The 22,293-nt window shown below is 43.0% G+C and overlaps 1 protein-coding gene across 2 annotated transcripts in view; it reads right to left on the bottom strand.

The window, feature by feature from the left end:
* Positions 1 to 12,843: 12,843 nt before the first annotated feature.
* THSD4 (thrombospondin type 1 domain containing 4) overlaps positions 12,844 to 22,293 on the bottom strand; it is a 563,564-nt gene continuing 554,114 nt past the window's right edge. For both annotated transcript variants that reach the window (XM_081158486.1, XM_081158487.1), the window contains 2 exons: positions 19,073 to 19,217; positions 12,844 to 18,649 (listed from right to left, as the gene is read on the bottom strand). In XM_081158486.1, coding sequence (XP_081014612.1) covers positions 18,507 to 18,649; positions 19,073 to 19,217 — 288 coding nt within the window. In that variant the 3' untranslated portion in view covers positions 12,844 to 18,506. The remainder of the gene's footprint in view (positions 18,650 to 19,072; positions 19,218 to 22,293) is intronic.

The raw sequence follows: 22,293 nt of genomic DNA, 5'->3' as shown, positions 1-22,293 counted from the left end.
GAATAATAATAGAACGGCTGTTGTTTTAAGCCACTAAGTTTGGGGGGTCGTTTATTATACAGTAATAGGTAAGACAGAATCATTACCTGAGAGTGTAAATTGGGTGTGAGAGGGCATGGGTCTGAGCTCAGGTAGCCACAAGGCAAAGGTAAGAGTGAAAGTTAGACAGGGAAGACCATCCACAGTTCGGGTGGAGCTAGAACCAAGAATTCTGTTGTCAGGATGAGAAAGGAGAGGCTGATGTTGGTATCAGGTTCAAGCAGTTCTGACCCCTTGAGTGCCTCTGCTTTTCTCCCTCTTACACCCTGGCCAGCGGTCAAACAGGACTGACTCTGGGCTTAGGGAACAAAGTTTTGGAATTCACATATAAAAGCAGGACACAGGAGTATCAGTGGCTCCTTGAAGCATTTTTCCTGGTGGCAATGGTGTGTGTGTGTGTGTGTGTGTGTGTGAGAGAGAGAGAGAGAGAGAGAGAGAATCACAGAAGAGCTGCGCCGCGTGAGCTCTCCACCTGAACCAGAGAGTCCTTGTGGAGCCACAGCAGCCCCTGTTCCAATGTGTAGCACGGGCTCCGGGAGTCAGGTTTAGTTTTAAAGGGGCTTTTGCTTCCCATGGAGAGTCAGTGCGTTGAAGAGGAACAGACACAAGCTTTGTTGTGGGTTTGAATTCCTCAGCCACTTATGACCTGTGTGGTCACAAGAAAGTTTCCTAATCTGGCTGAGACTTGGCTTCCCAGCTAGGAGATGCAAACCCAGCTGCCCAGGCGGTTGTCAGTCTGAAAGGAGATGTCGAGGGTGCTGCACAGAGGAGGCACTGTCAGGGGGAGTTCCCTGCCTGCCTGGTTGGAAATCACATCTGCCAAGCACTGCCCATCCCAGCTGTCAGGAAATGGAGAGGCAAATATGACGGCCGTTTATTTGCCATTCTTTTCGGAAGCCTGGCTGCATTCACAATGTCTGGCTTTTTTTTTTTTGAGGAAGTGTCTCCTTATCTACAAATGTTTTAGGTTGCACAGCATTTTGTAAAGTCTACTGGATTTAAGTATCCCCAGTGATCCAAACTGTGCTTGGCACATGGGGCATGCTCAATAAATATTTGTTTAATAAAGGGAGTTGTACAGCCTAAAGCCATTTAAGGAGTAGGGCAGTCACAGATGAGACGACAATGCGCTGTTTGGCCTCCGCTGCTCCTGTCCAGAAGTCTGTGCCCTCCAGTGTGGTGATCAGGCAGCACTGCTGCTCTCACCCCTGTGGCCCTGTGTGTCCAGGACCCGGTGATGAATGCCGATTGGTCCAAGCTAATCAGGACAATCCTTTCTCTGTGTTTCAGCTAGGATGGCATGGAAGACTTTCGCCATGAGATCTAAGTGGAAGTTTGTTTGCCAGGGGAAGGGGTTCTAGGAATGTGTTTGCTTTCTTAGTAAATGGAGACAAATACAGCTGCAATTGCCCTTCCTCCTTCCTGCCCTAAAGATGGATATAAGAGCTGGAGCAGGAGAAGCTGTCTTGTAACCATGAGGAAGAGGCCAAGAGAACTGCAGAGAAGCTGGCCCTGAAACTGTTGAGTTGCTGAACTGATGCCAGCAAGTCCTCTTCTGATTTCTCATTATAAAAGAAAAACAAATCCCTAAGTCAGTGTAGTCAGATTTTCTTTTAAGTGTGGCAAATGAATGCCTGAATGATACACAGATTATCTGGTTAAAAAATTAAATCATGCATGACGTGAGTAAAAAGATATCAAACAGTTCCTGAGTCTCCGTTTCATTGATTGAAGGGATAAACTGGTAGATGAAGTCGAAGAATCTCAACTTTATAGAAAACTGTTTCATGAAGAATCTCAGTAGTCATTGGCTCAACTTTCCAATAAAAACAAGAAAACCTGCAACTTTCTTAAAGGTTAATTTAAGTGCCTCATTTTCAAAGCAGCAGCTTCAACTGGGAACTTGTAAGATCTGCAGAATCTCAGGCCATATCACAGAGTCACTGAATCAGAAAGTGAAGTTCAACAAGAGCCAGGTGACCCACACACCCTCCCCAGTGGTTCTCAGCCCTAGAATTCCCTGCTAATTCCAGGACACGGATGCCTGGCCTCCACCCTCAAGAACTGAGGACTAGAATATCTGGGGGGGGGGGGTCCAAACATTAGTTAAAAATAGTTCCAGTAGATTTCATTACACAATGAAGCTGAATGAAAGCCCATGGCAGACCCTGCCACTTCACAGCTGTGTCCTCAGTCAAGTTCTCTCTTTGAGTCTCAATTTGTTTATCCATAAAATGGCCACAAAATGAAGTGCTTATTTCTTAAGAGTTGTGAAGATTAAACTAAATCATGTAAAGGACCTAGAGGTACCTGGCACATAGTGGGTGCTCAATAAATTACTGATGCTAAGGATCACCTGGGGCACAAGCTGGCCTTATAGACACTGTGCTTGCCTCTGGGGGAGGCGTGCACGTGTCCAAGTGCTGGACACAGAGCTGCACAGGGCACTGTGGGTGAAAGGAGCAATGATGCTTGATCATGCACGCTTAGAGAGCACAGGGGCATCTATGAGCACTCCAGGTGATTCTTATCATTAGACAAATGGGAAAATATTGCAAAAAACTTTAGTTCTCTTAATTCTTATCCTATTTTTCTACTTATTCCCCCAAGTTTTATTTTAGAAAATGTGAAACCTTGAAAAAGTAAAGAATAGTATAATGAATACACATGCCCTTTGCCAGTATCCACCAGTGTATTTACCTTATTTGCATGCATCCTGTCTCTACGCACATAGGGAGCACATGCAGTGGTACTGACACAGGAGAGTGAAATTGCTTGGCCAAACACCAATCACCACATCCAAGAAGTTTTACATGATTCCACTGCGTCATCCTAAATACAGCCCATATTCAAATTTTCCCTCTGCCCTAATGTTCCTGATCACATTTGTTTGAGGGTCTCACTGTCTCTCGAAATACCTTTCCCCACTGTGAAGCTCTCTATTATAGGAACGTCTTATCGGAACCAAGTCTGACTCCCTGTCCCTTTTCTTTGCTCATCTGCTGTAGGTTTCCAGGTTTTTGTCATATGTCCCTGACAGTTCTTGAGATGTCTGAAGATGGTTGAAGAGTTTCCCCTCCAAACACCTCCCATCCTAGTCACCATCCTGGTCACTATCTCTGGAGGTCAATCAACCTGTATGATGTGTGGTCCCTTGAACTGGAGACCAAGGGTTCAGCTGGGTCTGGTCCCAAGAATGGAGAAGGCTCGTTGCGTCCCTTTGGGTGGCAGTTGTATATCTTCAAATGCAGCCTAAAATCAGATTGGTTATACTGATCTTCGTAAAACTAAACAGCACCGGACATTTCATCAATGGCGAAGGACCCGTCCAGTCCTCATGCTGCTGTTGTCATTTATTGGAATTGATGTTGAGAAAGAGACTGGAACTAACATATGCTTGGACTGTGAGCATGCCAGGCCCAGGAGCTGGAGCTGGGGAGACATGGCTGTCTCTGGGCAAGCTGACTGTAGAATCCTGGTGCCACTAACTGGTAGCTGGACCAACCTCTCTGAGGCTCAATGTTCTTATTTATCAAGGGGATAATATTCCAACTTCCTAGGTCTGCTGTGAAGACTCAATAAGATAGTGTATGTAGGAGTGCTCAGCACGATTTGGGTATCACAGAAAAATGGAATTTGGGGGTAATGAAGATGCTGTGGACATGCCCAGATTTTGGACTCCATCCCCTGTAGGGGCGTGCAGTGCAGGAGGGAGCTGATGGGTGTTTCTCTCTCACATGGATGTTTCTTTCTCTCTCCCTCTTCCTTCCTCTCTCTCTAAAATATCAATTTTAAAAATCTTAAAAAAAAATTGATAGTGGAGAGGGAAGATGGCGGCCCTGTGAGAAACAGCAGAGCGCCCCCGCTCCCAGCCACGGGCTCGATTTACTCCTAAAATCCTACGTAGCCAGCTTGGTAAAACCAGAGAAACACACCTGAGTGGTCATAGTGAGAGTGGGGAGCACTGAGGAAACATCACAGAGTCCGGTAAAACAGGGGATGTAGGAAGGGGGAGTCCCTCCCTGAAGACTGTGCTGGGCCTGAGCCCCGAGGGCAGAGGGACTCAGGGAAGGGATGAGTCACGAGGAGGGGACGGCGCTGTCCTAGGAAACAAAGCCTCTAACGGCGGACAGCGCCTTCCTAGGAAACAAAGCTTCTAGTGGCGATGCGACTGGTGTCTAATGCTCGGTATGCTGGCCATAGGAAGGGCTGTCGCAAGGTGTGTGGTGCTGGAGCAGTAAGGGACCAGAGGACTGCACTGAGCTGCCACATGCAGGGACCCTCTGCCTCCCTGAGGGGCACTGTGTTGAGCCCCAGAAAGCGCTGAATCTGCGTGGCGTGGGGGAGGGGAGGAGCCCTCCTGCCCTGAGCTCCAGGTGCGGAGAGGCTGGGATCTGTGACCAGCCCTGAGGGGCGCTGCGGTGGCGCGTGAAGCCGCCCCAGCTTTGCTGAGACCAGCGGTGCGGGGAGCTGACTTTGGGTCCCCTCCCACTGGGCGCCTTGGCACACTGGTGGCAGGACCTTGCAGGGCAGGCTCTCTGCCTGTGTGTTGCTTTGAGCATTTTTGAGTTTTTGATCACTGAACTGGCTCCCACCTTCCCCAGCGTGCACTGCCCGGACAGACCAGCAGAGGCCGGGATTGGGGTCCTGCAGTAGACTGAGGGGCGGGCTTGGTGCGACCAGACAACCAGAGCTAAGCAGGGAGGGGCGGAGCCCACCTGCCTCTCCCGCAGTTGAGAGCACCGCCCCCAACAGGAGAGGGGCAGGTCCTGCTCACGGAAGCCCCAGACACACCCGCAGGGCACAGTCCTGAGGGGGAAGGGAGAGCAGCTCACAGGAGGGCATTACAAGAATAAGACTCTCAGGGACTGTTTGGGAACTGGAGGAAATGCTGAAAATCCCTGCTGGGGGCTGGGCAGGCAAAGGGCTCACTGGAATGTTCTTTAATTGAACCCACTGAACCCAGGCTGCTGAAACGGCCCATACAGAAAAGGCAACAGGCTGAAATCAATCTGAAACTGCAACAGGCCAGTGCATGGGGAACTAGAATCAGAGGACAGGGTAGGGGTTGAGGAGCTGGCTGTGGAGCAGAGACTAACTTCCACAGAGTGAGTGCCTGACAGTGAAACCTCTAAGTAAGGAGAGTGATACCCTGAGCTACACTAGCCACCCTGCACCCTAAAGACTACAGAACATTCTGGAGTAAGACCAGGCAACTAAAAGCTTGCAGAATAGCTGACAAGAGGAGGTGGTCCACTGAGAGCCTCAGATCAACCATTTACCTAAGGACACCAGATCCAAACCTAGATGGCTCCTCACATTGGCTGATACACAGGTACCTCCCAGGAGAATAGAAATCACCACACAAAACAGAGACCCACAGACAACACAAGCTGCCCAGAAGAAACCCACTGATTGACTGTCTTTTTTTTTTTTTCTTCCTCTTTTTCCCTTAGGAAGAAGAGAAAGGGAAAAAAATCATTTGTTTTTTCTTCTTTTTAAATTTTATAATAATTAAAAAAAAATTAAATTTTTAATTAATTATTTTTCTTATTTTACCTTTTCAAAGAATTTTGTTTTGCTTAGCTTGTTTTTGTTTTGTTTCTCTCTTTTGTTTCTTTGCTTTGTTTTGTTTTATTCTTGCTTCTAATATCAAGACTTTCTTAATATTCCTGCTTAGTGGCTGGGACTTTATCACTATAACCAACAAGTTTATTGCTTTTCTCTATAGTTTCCCCCAAATCTCTTATTGGACTCCCTCCCTGCCCAGGCTTTATCTCTCTCTCTCTCTCCTCTCAATCCATTGGCATAACTTTTTTCCCCTTTTTCTTCTTCTCTTTTCCTTCTTGCTTTTGTTTTCCTCCCTTCTGTCTTCCTGTCTTTTTGTTAGATTGTTAGTTTCTCTTATTCTATTTAATGTATTTTTAGTTTTTCATTTTCAACTATTATCCCATTCCTATTCTTTCCTTTAATTGTTTGCTGGCCCTTCTTTCAGAATATTTTCTCTGCCTCTATTATCTCTCAGTAGCTTCTCTATTTTTTTCATTTTAGTTTATTATTATTATTTTCTAAATTTTAGTCACTATTAACAATATACTTCTCTCTCTAAGCTTTACTTTTCTTTCTCTTTCTTTTTTTAAGCTATTTTTTTCCCCTCTAAAACTTGTGCTCTCCCTTCACGCTCCCAGTTTCATTATCACTTGGATTGTCTTCACTGTGACTGTCAAGATATTTTGTAAGATACCCCTTGTTTCCTGGAAGTTTGGTTGGGTATTGTCCTGCCTTGGCAGCACCCGTACAACAGCTTACACGACGAGGTTGAGGCTGAGACACACAGTTAGCCAACCTGAGAGGAGAGTCTTACCAATAACTGGTTAACAACACTCTAGACCCAACCACAATAGGAGAACCCAAAGAACCCACAAAAGGGACACCCACAAAAGGGATACACCTAGAGCAAAGAGCTAAGAAGTATAAGAAAAACACACCTCTGGGCTCCACTTGTCTCACAATACAAAATCCCTCCCCACAAGACTTGGAGACAGCAAATATACCTAATAGATACAAACACTAAGACCTACCAAAATGGGGAGACAAAAAAAAACCCCCAAGTTAAAGAAAAGGAAAAATTGCCAGGAAAAGACTTTGATGTGATGGAGTTAAGAAAGTTATCAAAAACCGAGTTCAGGGTATTGATTATTAAATGTTCAAGGAACTTAAGAAGACACTAGATGATAAGATCGAGGACCTTAGTGAAAACATGAAAAAAGAGATACATAGCATAAACAAAACTCAGACAGAGATAAAGAATACTGTATCTGATATCAAGAATACATTGGAAGGAATTAAAAGCAGGCTCAATGAAGCAGAGGATAGAATAAGTGACTTAGAAGACAAAGTAGAAAGAATCACTCAATCAGAGTAGCAAAAAAAAAAAAAAACACTTAAAAAGCATGAGGACAGTCTAAGGGAGCTTTGGGACAACATGACGCGAAATAACATTCGCATGATGGGAATGCCAGAGGGGGAGGAAAGAGAGCAAGGGATAGAGAATTGGTGGAGGAAATAATGACAGAAAACTTCCCTTGGCTGGTGAGGGAGAGGCCACACAAGTTCAGGAAGCACAGAGGGTTCCAAACAAGAGGGACCCAAAGAGACCCACCTCAAGACACATCATAATTAAAATGGCAAATGTCAAGGACAAAGAGAAAATATTAAGGGCTGCAAGAGAGAGACAAGCAGTGACCTACAAGGGAACCCCCATAAGGCTGACAGCTGATTTCTCAACAGAAACTCTTCAGGCCAGAAGGGAGTGGCATGAACTTCTCTAAGTAATGAAAAGCAAGAACATGCAACTAAGATTACTTTATCCAGCAAGGCTAACATTTAAAATTGAAGGTGAAATAAAGAGCTTCCCAGACAAAAAAGGCTAAAGGAGTTCAGTACCACCAAACCAGCATTGCAAGAAATGCTAAAATGGCTGCTCTAAGAAAGAGAAGTGTTAGTGAGAGAAAGGTACATCAGAGAAAGGGGGAAAATGGCATTAAATAAGTTTATATCAATAGTAACCTTAAATGTAAATGGAATAAATGGTCCAATCAAAAGACATAAAGTAGCTGAATGGATAAAAAAAACAGGATCCAAATTTATGCTGTCTACAAGAGACCCATCTCAGAGCAAAAGATTCACACAGGCTAAAAGTGAAGGGATGGAATAAAATATTCCATGCAAATGGAAAGGAAAACAAAGCTGGAGTAGCAAATCTTATTTCTGACGAAATAGACTTCAAAATAAAGACCATAACAACAGACAAAGATGGTCACTACATAATACCAAAGGTATCAATCCAACAGGAGGAAATAACCCTTATAAACATTTATGCACCCAATCAATATAGGAGCACTAAATGTATAAAAAATTTCTTGGGGGACTTTAAGGGGGTGATTGACGGCAACACAATCATAGTGGGGGACTTTAACACCCCACTGTCAGCACTGGACAGATCATCAAGACAAAAAATCAATAGAGAAACACAGACCTTAAATGACTCACTAGACCTAATGGATTTCATTGACATTTACAGAACATTTCATCCCAAGGCAGCAGAATACACATTCTTCACAAGTGCAAATGGAACATTCTCCAAAATAGATCATGTTACAAATACAAGAAAATTGAAATCATATCAAGCATCTTCTTGGATCACAATGCCATGAAACCAGAAATCAACCACTTTAAAAAAACTCAAAAATATTCAAACACATGGAAGCTAAATAGCATGCTATTGAACAATGAATGGGTTACCAATGAGATCAAGGAAGAAATCCAACACTTCATGAAAAAAACCCGAAAATGGACAACAACCCCAAATCTATGGGACACAACAAAAGCAGTCCTGAGAGGAAAATTCATAGCATTACAGGCCTATCTCAAGAAACAAAAAAAAGATCTAATGAACCATTTAACACAACAACTAAAAGAACTAGAACGAGAACAACAAGAAAAACCTTGAGGAAGTAGAAGGAAGGAAATAATAAAGATCAGAGAAGAAATTAATGACATAAAGACTAAAAAAACCCAACAATACAAAAAGCCAATAAAACCAAGATCTGGATCTTTGAAAAGGTAAATAAGATTGATGCATCTTTAGCCAGACTCACCAAGAAACAGAGAGGACCCAAATAAATAAAATCAGAATTGAAAGAGGAGATATAACAACCGATCCAACAGAAATACAAAAGACTGTAAGAAAATACTATGAGCAACTATATGCCAACAAATTGGACAACATGGGTGAAATGGACAAATGCCTAGAAGCATACAACCTTCCAAAGCTGAATCAAGAAGAGGCAGAAAACCTGAATAGGCCGATAACAACTAATGAAATTGAAGCAGTAATCAAAAAACTCCTGGCAAACAAAAGTCCTGGACCAGATGGATTTACAGGCAAATTTTACCAAACATTCAAAGAAGAATTAACACCTATTCTATTCAAACTATTCCAGAAAATTCAAGAGGAGGGAAAACTCCCAAACTCTTTTTATGAAGTCAGCATCATCCTAATCCAAAAACCAGATAAAGACACTACAAAGAAAGAAAATTACAGGCAATATCCCTGATGAACATAGATGCTAAAATCCTCACTAAAATACTAGCAAACCGGATCCAGCAATACATTAAAAAAGTCACACACCACGACCAAGTGGGATTTATTCCGGGGATGCAAGGCTGGTACAACATCCACAAATCAATAAATGTGATACATCACATAAACAAAATGAAGGGCGAAAATCATATGATCATATCTATAGATGCAAAGAAAGCATTTCATAAAATACAGCACCCATTTCTGTTAAAAACTCTCAGCAAAGTGGGAATAGAAGGATCATACCTCAACATAATAAAGGCCACATATGACAAACCTACAGCCAACATCATACTCAATGGTCAAAACCTAAAACCATTTCCATTAAAAACAGGAACAAGACAGGGATGTCCCCTTTCACCACTCTTATTCAACATAGTACTGGAAGTCCTTGCCACAGCCATCAGACAGGAAGAAAACATCAAAGGTATCCAAATTAGAAAGGAGGAAGTAAAACTGTCATTATTTGCAGATGACATGATATTGTACATAGAAAACCCTAAAGATTCTGTCAAAGTACTACTAGATTTGAAAAACGAATCTGGCAAGGTAGCTGGATAGAAAATCAACATCCGGAAATCAATGGCATTCTTATACACCAACAATGAACTTTCAGAGAGAGAAACTAAAAGAAATACCATTCACCATTGCAACTAAAATAATAAGATACGTAGGTATAAACTTAAGCAAGGATGTAAAAGACCTGTACTCAGAAAACTACGGGACACTGAAGAAAGAAATAGAGGAAGATATAAACAAGTGGAAGAATATACCATGCTCATGGATTGGAAGAATTAATATCATTAAAATGTCCATACTACCCAAAGCAATTTATAAATTCAATGCAATTCCTATTAAAATACCAACAGCATATTGCACAGATCTAGAACAAACATTTTGAAAATTTATATGGAACTGAAAAAGACCCCGAATAGCTGCAGCCATCTTGAGAAAAAAGAACAGAGTGGGAGGGATCACTTTGCCGGACATCAAACTGTACTACAAAGCCATTGTAATCAAAACGGTCTGGTACTGGTACAAACATATAGATCAATGGAACAAAACAGAGTCCCCAGAAATAGACCCACGCCATTATGGTCAGTTAATATTTGAAAAAGGAGGCAAGAGTATCCAATGGAGTAAAGACAGTCTCTTCAATAAGTGGTGCTGGGAAAATTGGACAGCTACATGCAAAAAAATGAAACTAGACCACCAACTTTCACCATACACAAAAATAAACTCTAAATTTATAAAAGACTTAAACATAAGTCATGAAACCATAAAAATCCTGGAAGAAAACAGAGGCAGTAAAGTCACAGACATCCCACGTAGTGGAATTTTCACTGGTACATTTCCTAGGGCAAGAGAAACAAAAGAAAAAATAAACATATGGGACTATATCAAACTAGAAAGCTTCTGCACAGCAAAAGAAAACAGCTTCAAAATACAAAGGAATCCCACAATCTGGGAAAACATATTTGCCAAGGATGAATCTGATAAGGGGCTAATTTCCAAAGAGTACAAAGAACTCCTACTACTCAGCAAGAGGAAGACAAACAACCCAATTAAGAAATGGGCAAAGGACCTGAATAGACAGTTCTCCAAAGAGGACATACAGATGGCTAGGAGACACATGAGAAAATGTTCAACGTCGCTAATCATCAGAGAGATGCAAATTAAAACCACAATGAGGTATCATTTCACACCTGTCAGAATGGCTGCCATCAACAAATCAACAAATGACTTGTGCTGGCGAGGGTGTGGAGAAAGGGGAGCCCTGGTGCACTGCTGGTGGGAATGCAGACTGGGGCAACCACTATGGAAAACAGTAGGGAGGTTCCTCAAAAAATTAAAAATGGAGCTGCCTTTTGACCCAGTGATCCCACTCCTAGGAATGTATCCTAAGAATCCTGAAACACTAATCAGAAAGAATATACACACCCCTATGTTTCATAGCAGCACAGTTTACAATAGCTAAGATCTGGAAACAGCCCAAGTGCCCATTAGCAAATGAGTAGATAAAAAAGCTGTGGGACATTTACACCATTGAATACTACGGAGCTGTAAAGAAGAAGGTTCTTGTACCCTTCAGGACAGTATGGACGGACCTGGAGAATATTATGCTAAGTGAAATAAGCCAGGCAGAGAAGACAAACATCACATGATCTCACTTATACATGGAATCTAAAGAGCCTAATAAACTGATGAACAGAATAGATTCAGTGACATGGAAGCATAGATGGGACTGATGAATGTCAGAGGGAAGGAGGAGGGTGGGTGGGTGGAGGGGGAGAGAGTAACCAAAGAATTTACATGCATATATGCCCAACCCAAGGACAGGGACAATGGTGGGGAAGGGTAATGGGGGTGGGGGGGTGGGACGGGGTGGAATGGGTCATTGGGGAGATAAAGGGACATTTGTAATATTAAAAAGAGTCGATAGTAGAAATTTTGCAGATATCTGTATCAGGTTTTATACTTAGTAGGTCAGACAATTGAATGCTGTCTTCAAATGCCTTACCTTGGTCCTCTCTCTGCCTCCTCTCTATCAGCTAAGACTGCTGATCAACATCTTCACATCTTTTCCCCCAGACTGTAACAGTACTCCATTCTGGCACTATTTTACCTCCACTTCTGTTAAATGTTGTGGGAATAAAACAGAATTCAAAGTGTAAATGGTGAAGATGGGATGAAAAAAAAATGTTGTGGAGCCGATTGCACAATACTGAATGTATTAAATACCACTGAATTATACATTTTAAGATGAGTAAAATAATGAATTTTATGTTAAATTAATTTTACCACAATTGAAAAGAAAATAAGTAGAGATTTTCCAGTCAGAAAAGGTGGGTGGGAGGGGTGGGACGCGCATTCGGCATAGTAATAAATTTCTGAGAGTTACTGATGAAATGCTGTGCAGGACGGAAGCGAGGACAGAGCTCGTAGGCTCTCCACTGGAGACTATAGTCCATGGTAACTTTCCATAGGCATCATAACCTAAGTCATATTGCACTTTATTATGAAGCAAGATAACCTGAAAGATCTGGTCAAACACTTTGATAAACTCACGACCAAGGTGAAATCAGCCTGAGGGGAGTCGGAAAAAGTTTTAGTCAAATTGGGAGATAGAGCCATACTGAGTGGGCCCCGACCTTTTCTCCCGCCTGGGGGGCCTTTAACGAAAGAACGGGAAAGGGTGATCCTGGGGTGGCTTGATTCCTGCATATGCTATCTTAAGCTCCTCTGGCAATCCTCACACACAGCCAAGCTGAGTTTGTGCACAAACCACAGGCTAACAACCTTCGTATCTAAGGTGGACCCTGTTCTTTTTTTTTTTTTAAATATTTCTTTATTGATTTCAGAGAGAGGAAGGGAGAGGGAGAGAGATAGAAACATCAATGATGAGAGAGTCGTTGATCGAGCCCACAACCCGGGCATGTGCCCTGACCAGGAATCGAACCCCAATCGCTTGGATCCTTGGTGGACGCTCAACCGCTGAGCCACGCCTGCCGGGCTGGACCCTGTTCTTTAAGTGGCCCAGCCACCCACAGAGCACCTGGAATCCAAGTCCGACAAGCGAACCTACCTCTAAAGGGCTCCGTTCTTCCTTTTAGAGGGGGCTGTTTAAAGCAACGTGAGCACAAATGTGTTAACAAAGCTGATCTTTTAACCACTTTATTGTATTTTTACAATAATAAAAATAAATTAGTCACACACAAAAATAGTTGTCATTTTGGCTGAAGAGAAAACAGACTGTATTTACTCATATAATTCACCTTCCACCCTCCATCTCCTTAAACAATAATTTAACATCACAAGGGTGACACCAGTCGATGGAATGTTCAGGTGGCTCCTTGCTCCTGACTATGCAGTTAGCTGACAGGACGACCCAGGGCGCCCCCTCAGCAGTGCCTAGAGGGGGCCCTGGAGGCATGGTCAGGTCAGTAAATGCATCTTTATGACCCCTCTGGCCCTGCAAGTAGACTCTGCCTCATCCATGGCTCTAACCAAGCCTCCCACAGCTTACTGCTAGGGATTCTAATGAAGGAGGCAAGACAGAGAAGAGATGGAAAGATGCTCGTATTTCCTTCTCCGGGTGTTTGGGGATGAAGAGAGGGCCAATTATATGAGCAAATATAATATTTAAGATGGAAAGGTGGCAATCCAGACAGACCTGTTTCAGGTACAATGCCAGGGGGTAAAAGCCCCAGAGCAAGTCAAAAAGCAGAGTAATTTATATTCGATCTTAAAACCCAAGGAGTTTGACTAATCAGTATACTAAATTGTAACTATGGATTTAGGATAAGACATTGTGTAGCAACTTTCCAGGAAGCTGGGTTAGTAGGAGCAAATGATTTTACACAAATTGGGATTGCATATGTAAATAAATACCTATTAGGTCCCTTTAAAATTAACATACTCTAAATAAGAACTATTTTGGTGTAGTGACTCATTCTGCCAATAGAGTTCAGAATACACATTTCCTATAAACATCTTGTATTTACAAAGAACAAATAATAAGTTATAACAAAGTATATCCTTCTGTCAAACTGAATGGTGGAGGTCTGGGGGTCAAGGCAGGTGCATTAGTTTATGTAACAGAATGGCTTTCCTCTCACTGAGGCAAAGGCTCAATGTCTGGAAGATGGTGAGAAAGGTGGTTGGAAGTTCCCAGCCCCTCAAGGTCACTTTTCCTCAGTCTGGAAGAAGTCTCCCACTGGAACCCACTGGATAGAACCAGGACGGTGGACTGTTCAGGGTGGAGAGAATTACTTTGTTCCAGGAAAGGTGCAGGAAAGCAAGATGAGTTGAGAAAGAAAGATGGTATTACAAGGTCCTAGTCTAACAGAGTCTCTGTCCCATCAAAGTGTGCGGCCCTGAGCATGGAACTGTCCATTCAGGATGTTTGGTTACTTATCTACAAAGCAGGACCAGTCAGGGCAGCTCTGACCAATTTGCTAGTGGTTCTCTGGTGGCCACATTTAGCTCAGGGAGGGGAACAACACCCGGTCAAAATGGCAGACACAGAAATGGGAAGCAGGTGTGCCTGCGCTTGTCCCAGGCCTGGGGAATCATTTAAAGCTGTTCTACTTATAGAGTCACCCAAACCCAGACTTGGTAAGGATCTTAAAAGTCATGTTGCCCAGCTGGACGCTTGAATCCCCTCTCCAGCATCCCTGACAAAGGGCCCTTCAGCCTCTGCTGAGACCTCCAGTGATGGGTTAGTCAGCACTGACCGGGAAGACTCTTCCTTCCAAATGCTCTAACTTCTGCAAGAATTAAAATCTGCCTCCTTGTAGCTTTTATCTCCGGGTCCTGGATAGCTATCCCAAAGACTGCAGGCTAAACATTCTCATAAAGTCCTTTTCCCTGTTTCGAACAGCCTGTGTCCCCATCAGGACATGTCACACTCATCTGAATGTTACACACCAGCAATACTCTTCTTAAAGTTTCCCACAATTGCAAGCACAATGTGGTATACTCCCACCAGTGTTTTCTCCTTGTGTAGCCTAAGTGTTTTGTATTTAATTTTGTTTTGGTTCCATCCCACTTTCCTGACTCACACTGAGCTTAGTCAACTGAAACTCTTACATCATCCCCAACTTGTACTTGTATAGTACTTTTTTTAACCCGAAGGTAGGACTTTATGTTGCTTCCTGGTCAACAGTCTCCCAGATGTTTTTGGGTCCAGAACCTGGCACCCAAGCTGTTAGCTCTCCAATGTCAATGTCATCTACAAGTTTCATCAGTAAGGCATTATTTTCCCACTTCAGCCATATTAAAAGTGTTTCATATGGCATGGATCAAATGTTGGCCTCCATCTGCCAAGCTGATATAAGCTCCTTCAGTTTTGAGTATTAAGCCCGTTTTAAGGTAGGTCCTGTTTCTTTTTATAGCTTATATTTGTGTCTTCTTCCACATTAGAAAACTGATATTTAAAACTCTAAAGTGGCCACATTAAAAAAAAATAGGTTTAGAAAGGTACTAGTAATATCAGTAATATTTGGATCCCTCTCTCTGCCACACAACTTGATGGAAATAAGTTAAGTTTGTTTCCCTTTTTTCATCCATCCATTTGTTTCAAAGGAAAGAGTGCTGAATGCTAAACACTTTGAGGGTAAGTAAAAGATACATACTCAGGGAAATGAAAAAGGAAAACTCAAAAGAACCTCGGACCAGAGAAGTAAGGCAAAGGTGGGTACAGTCCAGAGAGCTCCTGTCAGGCTGCAGGCCCCTGAGGGCAGAGACCTGGCTCACCTCGGCTCTCCACCAGCTGGTCCGCAGAGGCGCCCAAGATGCCTTTAAGGAACTGAACTGGCTCCCTCTAGTGGTGGGCCTTGCACGCGTTTTATAAAAGTGGAAGCGCAAACTATTTCTGCTCACAGCTCGGTTGATGTTTGTGAGAAAAATATACAACAGCTTAAATTCACCTAATTTAAAAATTCATGGCAGGGAATGAGGCAATCTAGTACAAGGAAAAAAAATCAGTATAAAGTGAAAATTTCAATTTAGCATTGTGGCCAGTGAGAGGAGCATGGAGAGGGCTGAGAAGGGGGTAGCAGGTAGTGGAGAGGAGAGGGCAAAATAAGGGGGTGCAGGAAAGGGAGAGGGAGACATATCTGGAGGGAGTGAGTCATCGGAAGGTGAGTTTTCCTTAGACTCTCTCCCTGGGCAGGTCATCACTGGATATACCAAAGAATTTTATCAGATGTACTGTGCTAAGGACAAAGGCATTTTGATGCTGACATGAGAAGCTAGGAAATTAGTAAAAATTAGATTTCTAATACAAATACGTTGATAAAATCTCTGTTCTAGTAATTTATAACCTTTCCAGAGATAAATGAATTCCAAGAATAGCTCAGCTATTTGTTGGAAGAGAAAAAAGTCCCCTAGTTTAGGTATTTTTTTCCCTCTGAAGTCAAGAGATCGATCCATTTGCTCCTACCCAGTTTTCAGCTGGCAGGGTGGTCATTCTCATGGGAGGATCACTGTGCTTTTAAAGAATTGTTAGGTAACATTTGGGAACCATAGGACATTGTCAGATGTCAAAGAGACAAAGCCATCATTGACCAGCCCACCGTGAGATGCTGAGGTGGAAGGACTGGGGCTGCTCATCTCCCAAGTGACAAATCCCAATTAGGATGGAGAACACACTCATGAATGGCAGCCATGCCTTAGTTGGGCAGCTTGTCTGGCTACAGGGTTTTCCCTTAATATGAGCTGAAATCAGCCTTCCTGCTCTCCCACCCATTGATCCTGCCCCGCCCTCCAGCGTGTAAAGACAGCCTCTTTGAAGTACTTCAAATGCCTGGCCTGTTCGGCAGGACCTGAGAGCAGCTGCATCAAGGAAAACCCCCCTTGCGACTAGAAGCAAAAAGCTTGTGAAAGGAAGAGGGTGGGCACTGGAGGAACTCGCTCATACACTTGGTGGGCATGCGGACGGGGGCTTCTTCCTGCCTGCTTCTCTGCATGAGTCCCATAAGAACTGGGAGAGATGGGGGTGCTTCTGGGAAGTGGTGGCTGGGGCTCCCCAGGAAGAGGACGGCCATAGGAAAGCCAAAGAGAATTTCTGAAAGCTCAAGGGCAGTGGGAACCTAACAGACTGTGTCAGACCTGGCTGGTGGTAATGCTTCCAAAAGCTGTGCGTGATCCTCTAATTAGCAGATTTCTGGTTCAAAGGGCTCATGGGAGAAACTCAATTGCTAAGGCTTGCTTTAAAAGGGAAATAGGCCCAGGACCATGATACAATTTCTGTAAGCTTACAATTTGTTTAGCTTGGTACTTTTCTTAATGGGTGAAAGAAAAAAAAGTAGACATATTTTCTATTTTCTTCTTAATGAATTTTTCAAAGAGTTCACCTTTCAATAGGTACTACTCCCCTACCCCCCCCCCCCCCCTTTGGAACTACAGAGTGAGGTGAGGTGAGTCAGGGAAGACCCTGCTGGAGTTGACAGCCCTTTCTCCCAGACTGGCTCCATTAATGTAGATCTTAGTGCTCACATCTGGGAGGAGAGGGAACATGGCTTGTGAGTCCTGGGTGAGAAAGGATTTGAAGTAATAAAGAGAAATCCATAAATCAAACCAGAAAGACAAAAAGGAGACTCTAATATAAACATAGGTTTTTTTCTGGCATGGGCTGGTTACACTTTCCACCAGGCATGTGCGCTGAACAGCCCAGGAGGGCTGGCTGAGGAGGGGCAGGAGCACACAGCTCTGGAAATCTGTTGTAGGACCGAGAGTCTCTGTGGCCAAAGAGACCCTGACTTCTGGTTCCAGGGAAAACATCTCACTGGGGAATGAAGTCAGAATTTCAGGCAATCAGCGTGATACCCAGTGGCTTATGGTCTCAGGGGAGAGTTCCTTTAAGGATGAGGGCTTAACAAAACCTGCAGAGTCCTGTGACTACGATCTGTGACTTTGGGGGGAAGGGATCAGTGAAAACCGACTTCTGAAACAACTGATGCCCAGATAAAGTTTTGGCTTTTGGCTGGAGGGAAGAATTTAAGGACCTGGGCTTTGTTTGCTAACTGGGAAACTTCTCGGCTTCTTGGTCTGAAATGAAGCTGCATCCTGGAGACCTAAGACTTCCGGACAGGCGCTGGGGTGAGGGTTTTGTGGTCAGATAATTGGGGTCAGGACTCAGCTCTGCCACTGAAAGGTGAATATACCTGGCAGGTCAATGAGTCTCAGTTTCCTCGTCAGTAAAATGGGGACAGTGATTCATTCCCTGCCTCCCCTTCTGGGGCATTGTGAGCTGCTAATGAATGAGTTAATACCTGTGAATATACCTGTGAAACAATAAAGCACTACACTGACATGAGATATTTGTGTCATGAGGCAGGAAAAAAACCCAATGTCTTTGAGAATGAAGACAGGCACAGCTGGGCTGAGGTAACAGAGGGATGCTGGCATTTCAGCCAGGGTTCGTGGGGTCCTGGGGTAGGGGCGCTGCCTCCTCTGACTCTCCAGGGGGTGCTGATATTGGAAAGACCAAGAGCACCCAGGATGAGGCAGCACCCAGTCCGGGCTAATTGCTGACTTAGAAAGTGCCAGGAGGGGGGTTGGCTGAGAGCTACATGCACACCCCAATGTTTGATTTTCAGAGAGCACCCTTAGAGGTTGCCAGGTTTCCCAAGGAGGGGTCATCAGTTTATGGCAATGCTCTGCTCCTGGGCACCACGTGTACACTTTACCCAAGGTGGGGCTGTGACCGAGTTGGCTGGCAGCACCCTGGGCCAGGAAGCCTGGGTGGAACAGCAGCCAGCCAGTCACCCTGCTTACAGACCGCTGCTGCTCCGCCCTGTGGGTGAGTGCAGGGGTGTTATCTGTTCCCCAGGAAGCCCGGGTGCCTGTTGGCCACACGGGTGCAGGAGGCACAGCAGGCAGTCTTGTAGTAGTTGTAGACGCAGAGGCGGGCCTGCACCACCACGTTGCAGTTGTAGTACCTGTCCTTGCAGCTTTCATCTGTAGCAGAAGAGAAACAAGACAGTCTGAGCACAAGGGGCAGCCTGGACTGCTGGGAAGAGAAAGGGGGTGAGACGCCTACTGCCTGTTACCAACCAAGTGTGAATGTGCGCTAAGAGCCTGCATCTTTCTTTTTCTTCCAACATGATGTTGAAATCTCACTACTCCGACCTTAAGGATGGTGGAACCAAGTCTCTGAATTCATTACTAATTTATTGAATTCATACCTAAGCTTATCTTTTGGCAGGTGGCTTGGATCGCCATCTGTGCTATAAACTTATCATACCAAAACTACTTATCCTGAATGCCATGACTGTGCACAAGGTCACAGAGAGACCAAATGGGTGTGGCATTTCACACCAGACAACTTGACAGAGCTTAACAAACATGGATCTTTACTCCAGGATAGGGATCCCTACTTACCGACTTCAGGGACACAGTCTTGAGGGTTACACGATTCTTTCTCTTCTGGTTTCAGCTGAGGGTCACAGAGGTTACTTAGGGTCATATCATCTGACAGACAGCGAACTTCGCGGACCCGGAAGCCACCCTGGCAGCTCTTGGAGCACTGCATGGGCACAAAGGGAGAAGGTTAGATTTCTTGGCAGTCTATTAGCTCAGCACACTGCAGAAGGCAGGTAATAGATAATTTCAGACATCTCCAAAAGGAGACAGAATATTCCAACAAACTCTTACACAGTGGTCAACCGGTTTCAACATCCATCAGCTCGTCCAAGTCAGGTCCCAGCTACACCCCATCCACATCCACTCCTCAGGTTATTTTGAAGCAAATCTAGACATCGTATCTTCTGTAATATTTCAGTTTGTAACTCTAAAATACATGGACTACATAAAAATTACCACAATACTGCCCTGGCTGCCGTGGCTCAGTGGCTAGAGCGTCGGCCCTCATACCAAAGGGTGTTGGGCTTGATTCCAGTCAAGGGCACGTACCTGGGTTGCAGGGTTGATCCCCAGCCCTGGACCCAGCATGTGTGGAAGGCAACCATAGGATCTGTGTCTCTCTCTCCCTTTCCTTCCCTCCCTTCCACATTTTCTAAAAAACAAACAAACAAACAAAAAACAATGGAAAAAATATCCTCAGGTGAGGATTAATAACAACAAAAAATTACCACAATGCCTAGAAATTAACAATACATAGTTCCTTATTGTTTTTATTTTATTTTTTTATTTTATTTTATTTATTTTATTTTATTTTATTATTTATTTTATTTTATTTTATTATTTTATTTTATTATTTTATTTTATTTTATTATTTTTTATTTTATTTTATTTTATATTTATTATTTTATTTTATTTTATTTTATTATTTTATTTTATTTTATTTTATTTATTTTATTTTATTATTTTATTAATTTTGTTAATCCTCACCCAAGGATATTTTTCCATTGATTTTTTTAGAGAGGGTGAAAGGGAGGGAGGGAGAGATAGAGAGAAACATCAGTGTCAGGGAGACACATTGATTGGTTGCCTCCTGCACGCTCCGGACCAGGGCTGTGGATTGAACCTGTAACCAGGTACGTGCCCTTGACTGGGAATCGAATCTGAGACCCTTTGGTTCATGGGCTGACACTCTAACCACTGAGCAACACCGGCCAGGGCAGTTCCTTATTGTTTTTACATACAAGGGTGGGGAAAAGTAGGTTTACAGTTGTTTGTATGGAAAATAATACAATAATTAATAAATAATAATACAAAGATAAACACTTTTGCATACTCACAACTGTAAACTGACTTTTGCCTACCCCATAGAAAGCCAATGTTCCTATTTTCACTTGTCTTGTGAATTTCATAGGCTTTTTAATATAGTTTAAAAAAAATCAGGATCCACATCAGGTCTGCCCACTGCAGTTGGCTGATATGACTTTTGTGCCCTTTAATCCATAGGTTCCCCTCTTCTGAGCTTTCTCCCCTTGCACTGAGTCATTTGTCCCACAGAGTTCCCCATGGTTAGGATTTTGCTGACAGCATCCTTAAGGGACAGTTTAACATGCTTCTCTGTCTTCTGTATTTCTTGTAAATTGGAAGTTGGATCTAGAAGAGGTCTTAACAGGCAGGTTTGACTTTTTGTGGTGAGACTACTGATAGGATGTGTATGATTGTCTATCTTTTGGGGATGTCAGCAGCCACTCCTGAGCAAAGCCCAGGTCTTCTAATTCATCCAGAGTTGAAAATGGTGATTATATTCTATCATCTTTTTTTATATTATCTGGAATTTTTGCTAAAGACTCCTCCCCTCCCCCAACCATGCCCTGGCCATTACTCTTCCGTTACCCAGTGGTACAGCTTGTTTGTTAGTAAATTATTGATTCTTTTTTTTTTATCTATCAGTTTTCAGAATAATGAGTTGGTTCCCCTAACATCCTCTAATGGTGACCTATTAGTTTATTATTATTATTATAAACTATAAATGGATGAAGGTAACATATGTGATGTATTTCATTCACTCTATGGTAATTATTCTTTTTCCTGATGTTCACTGATGTCCCATCAATGGCTAGCAGGAGCCTCTAAAAGTTGGTTCTTGAGTCCTCTGGTCATAAACTCAATTGTCTTTGAGCACTTCCTTGCTGCCTGTTATTAAAAGATATTCCAATTTAATTTATACTTATATAGTCCCAGATCTCAAATTGTCCATTTATCTGAGAATTCCCAGTTCCTTTAGAGGAGAGTGGTATTTTGAAACTACATTCTGGCTGATAGGTGTGCCCTTGGTTTCTGCGCTATCATTGTTTCTGGGCTCTTTCAGTGGATAAAACTAGGAAAGTAAGATAAATTAATTTATGTGTTCATACTAATCTTTCTTTTTATTTTAAATATAACTTTATTGGTTTCAGAGAGAGGAAGGGAAAGGGAGAGAGAGAGATAGAAACATCAGTGATGAGAGAGTCGTCATTAATCGGCTGCCTCCTGCAACCTGGGCTTGTGCTCTGACCAGAATCGAACCCCGATTTCCTGTATCCTAGGCTGATGCTCAACTGCTGAGCCACGCCCGGCCGGGCCATACTAATATTTCTAATTCAAATTCAGGACAATAGGATTTTCACTTAAACCCCTTCTATCTTTTTTATCTGTGTCTTTTTTCTTCAAGGTTGAGAGCTCTATTTCTCAAGGATACTGGGGATAAAACAGTTATACTATCATATTATCATACACATGTATCATCATATTACCATAAAGTATATCACTCATTTACTTTATCATACATTACACCCAACCATCTCAGAATACAGTACAACACTATCACTGAAAATGTGATTACTGCAAGCAATGTAGACACTTTTCTGCAGTTCTTCTGTCCTTAGGGATGGATAGTCAAATGCTGTGTTTTAAGCCACATGCAATAGTGCTAAGGCCACTAACTGAATATATACTTAGGTTAATTTGTTTCATTTTTCATTTTTAAAGATTGTTTAAAATTTTTTAAATTTTATTTTATAATTATATAAAATGTTGACTCAGTTCTAAACTCAAAGTTACAAAACAAGGCATATTCGAAGACAGCTGGGTTCCATCACAGTCTTTGTTATTATCATTTACGTCAAAGTTTCATCACACACAACAAATCCCCTGGTACTGTCTTTTTGCAGTGAGATACAGTCCACCCCATCCTCTGGCAATCA

This window comes from Miniopterus schreibersii (assembly GCF_964146895.1).
Source record: "Miniopterus schreibersii genome assembly, chromosome: 1".
Classification (NCBI taxonomy): domain Eukaryota; kingdom Metazoa; phylum Chordata; class Mammalia; order Chiroptera; family Miniopteridae; genus Miniopterus; species Miniopterus schreibersii.
Note: the sequence above shows the minus strand (reverse complement) of the source record. Positions and strands in the feature narration are given on the sequence as shown.